This window comes from Anabrus simplex, chromosome 1 (assembly GCF_040414725.1).
Source record: "Anabrus simplex isolate iqAnaSimp1 chromosome 1, ASM4041472v1, whole genome shotgun sequence".
NCBI classification, from domain to species: Eukaryota; Metazoa; Arthropoda; class Insecta; order Orthoptera; family Tettigoniidae; genus Anabrus; species Anabrus simplex.
The window spans coordinates 218,463,432-218,475,941 of NC_090265.1; the positions used below are offsets into that span (position 1 = coordinate 218,463,432).

Sequence of the window (12,510 nt, forward strand, 5' to 3'; positions counted from 1 at the left end):
TGGCGAAAAAGCATGGCTGATAATTATTATCAATTCATACGCAACGAAAAATACTGTCAATGCCAATCGAACTGCATTGTTTTTTTTACACCTAGCCCAAGCAGACTTTTTAAAAGGAGATGGGTTCACTGTACTGTGTTGCAATGAAGACAAAAGCGAAAGCCTTCCCTCATCATAGGAAAGTTCTATAAGACACAATGTTTTAAGGGCATCGGGTACTTTCTGTGCAAGTACAAGGCATCTAAAAATGCAAACAGTACATAATCCAAAAACTAAAACACTTGCACAGGGGAGCCAGCATAATTTGTTCTAGTTTTTGAATCATGCTTTTTCTTTCATTGTGTGAGGTTATGTTTGGCAGAGATTTATCCAAGTGCATTATTTGAATAATGTAAATGCACCTCGTTGGATACATTTTGGAAATCGCTCTTTCCATAGTATTTGAAAGGTTTAAAACTGTGAATCAAATGCGTTAATGGGTCTTAGAATATTTTATCACGCGGCAGGGGTTGGCATTTCTGAGTTACAAGAGAAATGCTATGGCAGGATAGAGTTACTGTCCTGTATTGCAGTGCAGATGAAAGCGAGAGACTTTTTACTACCTCCCCTCGTCATATGAATGTTCGAAAAGCCACGATGTTTTAAGGGCATCGGGTACTTTCCGTGGAAGTACAAGGCATCTAAAATGCGTACAGTACAGTAATCCAATGAATAAATTACTTGCACAGGGGAGCCAGCATAGATTTCTCCTCATCTTTGGATTTTTCTTTTTTCTTTCGTTGCTTGAGGTTATGTTTGCCAGTGAGTTATCCAAGTGCATTATTTGAATAAAGTAAATGCGCCTTGGTGGATAGATTTTGGAAAGAGTTCTTTTTCATGGCATTTGTAAGGTTTAAACTGTGAATGGTAATTGCATGTGGAAACGGATCGTAGAATATTTTGTGATGCAGCAAGGGTTGGCATTTCTGAAATACAAGTTGGCGGTTAATTCAAAATCACATAATTCTGAAGTTTGATTTTTGCATCCCAACGACTTTGAATTAACGAGGTTTTACCATATCGCAAAACTAACATCAGAGTTTTTGGTGTGTCTCTTTCAAGTGTTTACATTGCACGAAAATAATTATCCACCACCGGTTGTGTTAATATCCGCGTAAATAAAGACCGCATAAGAAAAGTGTTTTAGATGTGGAGTGTGACAAACTTGTAAGCAATTTAGGAAACGTTTCTTAGTGATGCAAGAGACAATGAATCTTTTGGTATACAGGGAATCGAGCCTATAGAAAGTTCAGATTAATGAAATACCTAGGGCTACTTCCTAATTTTCATGGCAAATATATTTTATAGCAGTGATAATGTTTTTTTATCATCTTACATATGTTCAGGCAAAGCTGCTGTATCAAAAAATTTACATGTTCATATTCGCCTAAAGACCACGTGGAACTCGCGGAGTGATATGAAATGTTTGTTTATGAGTATCGTACTCTTTCGATGGAAGGAATTTTAGTTTCCTTCATTTTTCGAAAGGAGCCTTCCTAAAATTAGGGTGCGGGGATTATACGGTGGTGGGGACTATTTGCATAAATACGGTATTTTATTATATGGAAAGGAGTGCAAAGAAGAAAGAAAAATTAAATGAATTTCAAAATTTACACAACAATCAGATGAGAAAAACAATTCTGTTGGGGGTGGTCGTGGTGATTATTTTAAGAGGAAGTACAACTGGTCAATCATCCTCACAAACATGTATCTACTCAATGGTTATGAAGGAATTTAGGGAGGATTTTTCAGGAGTGGAACCCTCTGGTTTGTTTATTCCGGATCAAAATTGTAGTTACGATTCTCGGGTGGAAAACTTGAAACATTCCTAATCTTACTCAAACTGCAGATGTGTCTTGTTCATCTGAAAATGTGAAGCACTGTGATAAGATTTCACCACAGTTAAAAGGAAAATCCATTCATCAGTTTCACTGGAAATAATTGGCACAACTGGTGACACTACAAGCCAGGCTTTATCACACGCAGAACAACTGCTTATGTTTGTTTCATCAAATTTACATAGATCTTCTTACCCTTTTGTCTCCAGTTTTATGCTTGTCTTTGAGAATCTGAATGTTCAGTCAGGTATGCTGCATACCCACTTACTAAAGTCAGTTTTGTAGAACTATTGAAGAGTGTGATGGGAAGTTTTGTAGAACTGTATGTTATTAAAAACTCCTCTATCTTTGATGTAGCCAGACTGAGTGGTTCAGACTGTTAAGGTGCTGGCTTTCTGAGCCCAAGTTGGCAGGCTCAATCCTGCTCAGTCTGGTGGTATTTGAAGGGGCTCAAATATGTCAGCCTTGTGTTGGTGGGTTTAATGGCAAGTAAAATAACTCCCATGAGACAAAATTCCGGCACCTCGGCATCTCCAAAAACTGAGTCAATCCGTACTCAGAAAGTCGTTAGTGAGACATAAAATCAACAACATTATTATCTTTGATGCAAACTATCACATTCCAGCAAATCAACAGGACACGACCTGCTGAATGTGATTTCCACTTTTGATTTGGTGGACACTTTGAAGGAAGAGATAGAGTGTTTATTCTTTAAATCTGTAAGAATGTGTTTTTCTACATCATGTGACTATGTGGTACACAAATATCTATTCAAAGATAAAGTTTTAATAAATACGGAAGTTGCAAATATTTCTGCTGTTGGTAAGGCATAATTTTCTAGCCTTAGTATTTGCATAAACATGTTTCTGAACATTCTGACTAATGAAGAAGAACATTTAGATAAAGCAATTGATATTCTATACTTCCAGTTTTGTAAGTTTTAGACTTGACAAAAGAGAGAATTAATGTTCAGTTGTCATTGCTAGGGCAGATGAAATCAGCTGATGGTGTTCTTAAAATATAAAAGACTCTTTAAGGTAATGCTTGCTATTTTATCAATTCCACATAGCAATGTAGAGTGTGAAATAACTTTTAGCACAGTCACAAAGACAAAAGCACTGTTCAGATCTATGCTTTCTGAAAGGGGAAAAATATCTTTATATCTTAATATAAACCTTCTGTTCAGCAAGGCAAGTGCTTTAGCAAGAATTGTGTTCTGAGCTTATGAAGAGGACTAAGTCAACTACAGTGTGTTGAACAACTTTACCTTGCTGGGCTTGAGAGCAGCTCATGCAGTACAACTCAAGTCAGCGTCCATACTCAGGCTGGTGGTATTTGAAGTTGTTCAAATAATTCAGCCTTGTGTTGTTAGAGTTACTGGCACATAAAATAACTCTTGTGGGATGAAATTCAAACATCTCAGCATCTCCAAAAACCACTCCAAACAAGCAATCCTGTTAAAGGTCCCTTACACTGGAACCCTATTCTAATTGGTGTCTTAACTAGTGTCTTATATGGGCTCTTATTTACGGCCTTCCTACAGTCCCTAAATACCCTAAAAGATCTGTAACCTTTATTTACAACCTCTTGAATATGATTACCTCAATGAAGACCTTTCCTTATATTAACACCTAGGTACTTGGAGTGGTTCATATGAGGTACATTCACCTGATCAGCACTGTAATTAAGCTGAGGGGAATTTTGCTCTTGGTGGAACATATAACCTAACCTTTCACCCTTTCTAACATCGTACCATTGTCTGATGTCCATCTCACAACATTCTCTAGGGTGTGTTTTTTTGCTCACAATCCTTCAAATTATTTATGACTCTGTACAGTATAATAAAAGGCCTTATTTGTGATTCCACTTACAGCTCATATCATTTATATGTATATGAAAATACAATGGACCAGATATGAGATCAGTTTTCTAGAAATTTCACCCAGCATTTCAACAACTCTCTTGTCTAGTCTAGTAACCCTCATTTTTGTCACTAGTTTTCCATGATCTACCCCATCAAATGCCTTGGACAGGTAAATAGCGATACAGTCCCTTTGAGTTCACAGATCTATGGTAAAATATCTGCTATATCTTGCTAGAATTCCACAAGTTGAGCCTTACTGGAATAAAGTTTCTTAAACCCAAACTGCCTTCTATCAATCCAATTAGTAATTTTGCAAATGTTTCTAATATATTCAAAAAGAATTATTTTCGCAACACCTCAAGGGACTGGCCTGTAATTTTCTGCTTTACATTGGTCACCTTTTCTTTTGCACACTGGGTCTGCTATAGCAAATTTCCATTCATTTGGTATAGGTCCTTTGTGCAAACAGTAATCAGCCCTTTACTTCAGATACAGTACGCTGTCCCAATGTTTTGCCTTTAGCATATCCCTAGAAATCTTATCATTCCAGCTGCTTTTCTAGTTTTCTCCCTTTAGTGTTCTTTTTTATTTTTTGTAAATACACAGTTCAAAAAAAATTAGGGGAACATGTTTTTGAGCATATGCCGTGCTCCAAAAAACCGTACCTCACATCCAGGAACATTACCAACTAAACCTTTATTCTTTACCATTGCAGTATACAAAAGAACATCGATGGATTCACGTTCATTTTCAGAACACAAACTGAAATGTCCAAATAGGGGAAAAAAGTGTTAACAGTCCTCCAGGGTGGATTTTTATCACAATTGGAGAACTTCAATATTGTGTATGTCCTCCACGAGCATTTATCACAGCTTGGCACCTACGTGGCATGCTCTGTATACGTCGACGGAGGTCACGTTGTGGTATCAGGTCTCATTCTTCAATGAGAGCCTGTTCAAGGTCTTGGAGAGTCTGTAGTGGAACAGGATGCCCACGAACACTTCTGTCAAGCCAATCTCACACATGCTCAATGGGATTATGGTTCGGATTTACTGCTGGCCATTCCATCTTTTGAATGACCAGTTCTCACAATACAGCTCTGTTGATGCGAACTACATGAGCCCAGGCATTGTTGTGCACGAGTACGAATTCAGGGCCAACACCTTATGCAGCAACCAACACATGCTGTAGCAGTATCTACTCGATGTACCCCACAGCGATAAGATTACCACGGGCGACGACAAGATCCGTATGGCGGTTAATACTGATGCCACCCTGTGGGGTTGTCAAGCGTCCACGACCTTGTCCAACCCTCTTTGTTAACTGGCCTGTTTCATTGTGGCGATTCCACAAGCATTGAATAACTGACGAAGAGACCTTGAGATCCACAGCAACACGACAAAAAGTCCATCCTTCCTGGATCAAAGTGACGGCCCTTGCGACTTGAACCTTGTTAAGATGTCTCGTGCGATGTGCTGATTTATGTACAATGTGCTCAAATGACCGCAGTAGTCTTGTGTACTTCACAACGACACACGGACGCACCGCTATTCAGTTTGTTTTGAAGGGTTACCTGACGGTTTAATGCATGGCTACGTCTACAGATGGAGTATAACTTCGATTTGACATACCCTGAGTAGCTAAGGTCTCAAGGTATGCTGTACGACCATTGGAACCCCATCTACCAAATTAATGTTCACATACCAGACGTTACAAAACATGTTCTCCTAATTTTTTTAAACTGTGTATTTTTGTTATCAAAGGTAAATTTCAGGACTTAACTAATATTAATCAGCTCCTCTTCCCTGGACATTATTCTTACGTTCAACATTCTTCATGTGCTGCTGACTATATACTTCTGCCTTTAGTAACTCCTCACATATACACTCTCCTTTTTCATTAATGATTCCTGGAATGTCGTTCCTAGAACTTGTTTCTGCCATGAAGTATGTATTTACACTTTCATTTTTCATTAAAACTCATATGACTGCCAATAATTATACTTGCTGTCATGTTTACCTGACATTTTTGTTATATTTAATTTCCTTGTAAGTTCCTTTAATTTTTCATTACTTCACAACCATTCATTCCTAACTCGTAAACTACACCTCCTCCTTAATCTCTTCATTTAGTTGTTATAGTGGCTCTGTTCCATTTCTTACCACCTTGAATGGTTCATTCCTGTTTTCAGACTCCTGATCCATTGTTTTAAACCCATTCCATTGGCTGTTTACAGTTTGCCATTTTCCACTGATCATAATTACCATTTTTAAATTCCCTGATGCCTTTTGTACAGAGTCCATCAAAATGAATAGTAGGATATAAAAAGTACAGAATGTCAAAACAAATAGAAATATTTATTGAAACACACATTGAAAACAAAGAACAATATATCCCATTACATACTATATATGCCATTTATTTGGTTTTGAATAGAACACCCGACAGATGGTCACCATCACATTGAGCACACTCCAGGTGGCAAAAGAAAGCTTGAATCATACGCTCCAGCATGTCCAATGGGATCTCCTCCACAGCTGTACGTATCCTTTCCTTCAGTTCAGCCACGGATGAGGACATGTAGCGTACATTGAATTTTTCAAGTATCCTCACAAGAAGAATAAAGATCGGACCATGCTGGCCAATGAATGTCGCAAAATTGGGAAACCAATCGACCAGAAAAATGACATACATGCTGATTCCCATAAGGAACCTGAAATATTTGTTCCGAATGAGAAAATTTATAATACCAATATAGTTGGTCCGTTATCGGACATTGTACGTTTTCCAGCTAACTCATTCCTGGTTGCCAGCATTTTGCCCTGGTGTGCTAATTTGGGCTCATCAGTTTGTAAATAGCACACCTTCCAAGACGCATGGCTAGTGCATACCGTGGAGGCCACTGCGAAGGCTACTTGGAGCCACCGGCAGTGCCAATGCACTGTGAGAGACTTCGTCCCATTGTCAAAAGTTGATGCCTTCCTGGCCATCAGATGATATAAATGTTGATTCCCATAGGGAACCTGATATTGGAGTTAGCTGGAAAATTCATAATGTCCAATAACGGACCAGCTATATTGGTATTATAAATTTACTCATTTGGAACAAATATTTCAGGTTCCCTGTGGGAATCAACATCTATATTATCTGATGGCCAGGCAGGCATCAACTTTTGAAAATGGGACAAAGTCTCTCATAGTTTATTGGCACTGCTGGTGGCTCCAAGCAGCCTATGCAGTGGCCTTCACGGTATGCTCTAGCTGTGCGTCTTGGTAAATGTGCTATTTTACCAACTGATGAGCCCAACTTAGCTACCGAGGCAAAATGCTGGCAACCAGGAATGAGTTAGCTGGAAAATTTATAATGTCCAATAATGGACCAACTATATTGGTATCAGAAAAATGACACCGCAAGACAGTCGTGGAGTGGCGGGCCATGTAAGCTGTTGTCCCATTCTGTTGGAACCATACACTATGTCCTTCGCCCTTGGAAGGATGAAGTCCTTTATCGTTTGGACATAGTGATCGCTATTTACTGTTACTGCACAGCCATGATCATCCTCAGAAATATATGGACCGATGATGCCAAATGAAGTCATGCTGGATCACACTGTCACATGTTCACAGTGCAGGGGTTGCTCATGCAGTCAAAGATAATTAAATGCCGCCCAGTATCTGATTCTGTTTATTGACACCAACGTCTAGATGAAAAAGAGCCTCATCTGACATTAGTATGTTGTTTGGTATCTGTGGCTCGGCTACTAAAATTTCCTGAGAACACAATGCAAACGTTTGTCGGCCATCTTTATCTTGTTTGTTTAGTTTCGGTGCAACCTGCAATTTTGTATGGGTGGAAGTGCAGGTCATCAAGGATGATGCGCTGCAAGGAACGGTCTGATATTCTTAGTGCCAAGGCATGCCTGGCAGCAGAACACTGAGGACTTCGGATAAGTGCATGGCATGTCTCCCCCACTCGCTCCGGGATCCGCTGTGTCTTTCGTCACCCTGGACTTTTCTTCATCCAATGATCCAGGACTTCGTGATATTAGCCAAACTGGAAATGGCGATGAAAGACTCACTGAACGGTGATGGAATACTTGTTATTTTTTAAATAAACCTCAACAGCGAATGCTCGATGTTCCGAACTCCACAAGGCCATACTTACAAATGGTAGTCCTTCGTCAATGTAGCACCTGCATACTTAGTTCGCACAGGCGCAAGAGCGCCGCCGTACTACGTGGCTCAAATCAGTCTATTGATTCCACCAGACCTTGTATCTTTCACATAATACTTCCCCCTGTGGGTGGAGGCAGTAGAATAACATCCACAGTATCCCCTGCCTGTCATAAGAGTAGACTAAAGGGCGCCTCAGGGGCTCTTAACTCGGGAGCGTGGGTTGGTGACCATGGGGCCCTCAGCTGTGGCATGGCATTGCTTCCACTTACTTGTGCCAGGTTGCTCACTTTCATCTATCCTATCCGACCTCCCTTGATCAACACTTTTTCTTTCCAGACCCCGATGGTATTAGAGCACTCGAGGCCTAGGGAGTCTTTCATGCCCTTCGTGGCCCTTGTCTTCCTTTGGCTGATACCTTCATTTTTCAAAGTGTCAGATCCCTTTCGTTTTTTCTCTCTGATAAGTGTTATATAGAGGATGGTTCTCTAGTTATGTACTTCATCCTAAAATAATAATCACCACCACTTATATGATACTTCTATCACATTTATTTTTAGTGTATGTTGACCGTAACACCCCATATTGTTTTAGTAGTATGCTTTGTTTTCAAGTGCTTGAAAGAGAGAAAAAATATGTTGACTTTCTTTTTGTTGCAGATCTAAATCCTGAATCTTGTCCTCAAACCTCAGAGGAAAATTTCTTCCAGTCCATTGTTACCTCTGAAAGAGATGATAAACCACCATCTTGTAGTTTTAATTCTGCAGTAGATGCATTGCCAAGGACATGCTCTGTTGCTACAATGACTACCGATGTAAGAATGAAAGATATTGTTTCTAGCTTTCTCTTCTGATATGTAGTTCTATCCCTTTGTCCCTTTATTAGGGAAAAATCTTTATAGCATAGAGTTGAGAATTTTGGACCATTGTGATATGAATTTAAATCTGTTTTCTTCTCCATCAACTTTGGGTATCCTTTATGGTTTTTATACAGTAATGAGGAGAGTGACAAATTACTCTCCCTAGATCATAGAACTTGAGATACAAACTCTATGTCAAAATTAAATTATAGCTTCATTATTTCCCATGTCCTAAGTAACCTGACCTAATCTGCACATCTTTATCAAAAATTTTCTTTTATATATGGAAAAGTTTAAACAAATGAGGATTTAATGATATATATATATATATTTAGATTTGATCTCCATGGTTCAGATGGCAGCACACCAGCCTCTCACCACCAGGTTCCATGGTTCAAATCCCATCACTCCATGTGAAATGTGAAATGTGAAATTTGTGCTGGACAAAGTGGAGGCAGGACAGGTTTTTCTCTGGGTACCCCAGTTTTCCCTGTCATCTTTTATTCCAGCAACCCTTTCCAATATCATTTAATTTCCTCTGTCATTTAATATTAGGAACTTCATCTTTGGTCCGCATTCAATGGAGATTAACAAACAATAAAATAGAGTGCAATTGATCCACCTTTTTCAATACAAAATATGGTACTAATATAGAATTACAACATTATTTATTTGGTATCAGTTTCAACGTCTCGGACGTCATCATTAGCTTAAATTGGGCAAGTAAACAAAGATATATACATGTTAAAATACAATCTATAGACCATTAAAAGTAAAATATCAATGGATGGATAAAATACAATATGTGATCATGTTTAAGAAGAAAGTCTTCTCAAAATATTTACACAAGTTGAGGACTTCTTAGTCATTTGTAAAACAGAAGGTAGAAAACTTTTACAAATGTTTAATTAAGTCTTGGTCACTTGGTAGAGCTTGAAGTCATGTGGTGTTGTTAACCATGGGACAAAATTTTTAAATATTATCTAAAACTGGCATAAAATTATTGTGCCTCTGTAGAGCGTTGACAATAAGATGAAATGGGAAATTGGGCAAAGACATCGATTTCATTAAAAGATGTATTATGCACAATTTGTCTCCTAATTTTCTTAAGAGTGCCAACAAATGTCGCGTCCTTCCTCATCACCTCCAGTACCTCTGAGAATTTCATGACACATTTTCACCCTCCTCTTATTAATTTATTGAACACAATACTAAATGACGAAGGAAGTTCCTTTCCAAAGGTTAAAAACACAATTGGCCGAACGTCAATACCCCAAGTATCGCGTCTAAACTTGTTATTGAAACAGAAGTCACTATTCATAAAATGCAGAAGGATTCACAAGATAAATTAAAACTGGACATCAAAAGACATTTAAATAAAATTTTCACTTCTCCCGATTTCAGTAAAACTAACAAACATTTTGCCGAAAGAGCAAACATTATTAAACTTATGAAGAAAATCAACTCATTATTACTAAGGCAGATAAGGGAAACACCACTGTTGTTATGAAGAAAAAAAAACAGGTTACATTGAAAAAAAAAACATTTTTTTTTTCAAAGACAGCTCTTTTTTGGTAACCAGCAAGGATACAATTCAACTAATTCAGCGGCAACTAAAACAGACACTTAAGAACGTGTCCTTTCTTTTAACTGAAAAAGAAAAATTAAAGTTTATTAATATGAGCCCAGGCTTACCAACTGTGAAAGCACTGCCGAAGATCCAAAAGTCTGATGTCCCCATACGCCCCATATAATAAATTATAGGCCAAGCCCCTTATACAAACTTGCTCAGTTTATCCAACAATTTCTCAAAAAACACATCACATTTTCTTCTGACAAATCCATTAAGAACAGTTCAGAACTAATTAAGAAACTAGACAGATTTGACCTGCAATCGTACCACTCATTGCATTCCTTCGACATTATTAACATGTACCCGAGTGTAAAAATGAGTAAACTTTTTTCTATTATTGAAAATAATCCAAATACCAACATTCATTTATTTAGTATTAAAAACTCACTCTCTCTGCACGCTGTTACATTCAACCTGAGGTCCGTACTGGTTCGAGATTAACACTATTTACGGCCCATTTCCATCTGGCACATAAAATAATATTCAAGATCTTAACCATAGTTTCGGCCTCAGCCACACAGTTATTTACATTGGAAAATACTAGAAGCAATACTCAAACAAGAAAAAACACATCAGGACTTACATAGTCAAACAGACTGTTGTTTCAATAAGTTTTAAGGAAGAAGAACCTGTATTTATTATCTAAAACAGTATAAGTCGCATATTATGAGGAACTAAGAAACTGTGTTAAAAATGACAGAGGTTTTTATAGAAACATCAAATTTCCTGTGTATCAACTATATCAAACCATAGTCTTTTTAAGCACCTAAAAAACAATTCTAGACGCACAAAAAGATACTTTATTTTTTAACAAAACATGTTACTTGTATAACATAAAAAAAGGGTTAATACTAACTAGCCAAGTTTTAATATTTTCCATGTAAAATAGGACTTGTTGTTTTAAAAACTGGTTAAATGGCAAAAAGTAGATTCTTTTATCAATTTTACATGATTCTATTATACATAAGGTATACCAAATCATAGACTTTGCCAATTATATATAAAATAATTTTAGATGCACTAAATAATATTGTATTTTTCAAAAAAGACATGTTAATTTGTATAGTACAATGGGCCTATGCTATTTAGCTATATTTTTAATGTTTTTCATGTAAGAATAGGACTTGCTATTGCATATTTTTAAATTTTTGAATGTTCCTTGCTATAAAAAACTCAATGGCTGATGATGGCATAGTGGTTTGCCGAAACCGGTACCAAAGATGTATTTTATGATAAGTTAAATAAATATGTGATGTTCTAAATAGACCATTACGATAACGTATTGAATAGGTGGAACCTTTAGCTTTACTAAGCATTGTAAAAAAAAAAAAAAAAAAAACATTCATTTAAGCAAACTAGAAATCTCTGATTGTATGTCCGTCTTGAAATTGTTAATAGATAATAACTACTTCACATTCGACAATATCATTGATAAGCAAAATGGCTTGGCTAAGGGGTCATTGGCCTCTGGTATTTTGGCAGAAATATACCTGGATTTTCTAAAGTATGCTGCTATTGAAAATGATAAAAAGTTTAATAACATTAAGTTGTAGGCCAGATATGTAGATGATACTTTTATCTTCATCGACGAACGCTCTACTGATGTACCGAACACTCTTATAAACCTTAACAACATAGATCTTCATATCAAATTCATATTAGAATCGGAAATTAACAGCTCTATCAACTTTCTAGATATAATGATCACTAGGCTCTCCTCTTCATTCTGATATAAAATTCACAGGAAACCCACTCATACAGCAAGAACAATAAAACAAGACACAATACATCCCCATTCTCATAAATGCGCTACATACAACAGCTTGGTTGATCGCGCATTCAAAGACCCCACGTCAAAAGCAGACCTGAACAAGGAACTAAATATACGTTCGATAGCTAGATTCAACAGTTACAACAAAGCATTCGATAAGAACGCATAACCAATAAGTTCAGACATCGTCCAAAATCAAATTTAATAAAAGATAAATGTAAACCCAAGTTATTTTTGACTTTTACTTTTAACAAAAACTTTTTTTCTTTGCTATTGGCTTTACATCGCACTGACACAGATAGGTCTTATGGCGACAATGGGATAGGAAATGCCT

At 37.3% G+C, this 12,510-nt stretch overlaps 1 protein-coding gene across 3 annotated transcripts in view; it reads left to right on the top strand.

Moving 5' to 3' along the window:
• The window catches only part of LOC136864143 (uncharacterized), a 624,111-nt gene that overhangs the window by 392,743 nt on the left and 218,858 nt on the right, over positions 1–12,510 (top strand). For all 3 annotated transcript variants that reach the window (XR_010859277.2, XM_067140781.2, XM_067140790.2), the window contains exon 17: positions 8,573–8,727. Coding sequence is in view for 2 of the 3 variants with exons in the window: in XM_067140781.2 (XP_066996882.2) it covers positions 8,573–8,727 (155 nt within the window). In the remaining variant the exon portion in view is untranslated. The remainder of the gene's footprint in view (positions 1–8,572; positions 8,728–12,510) is intronic.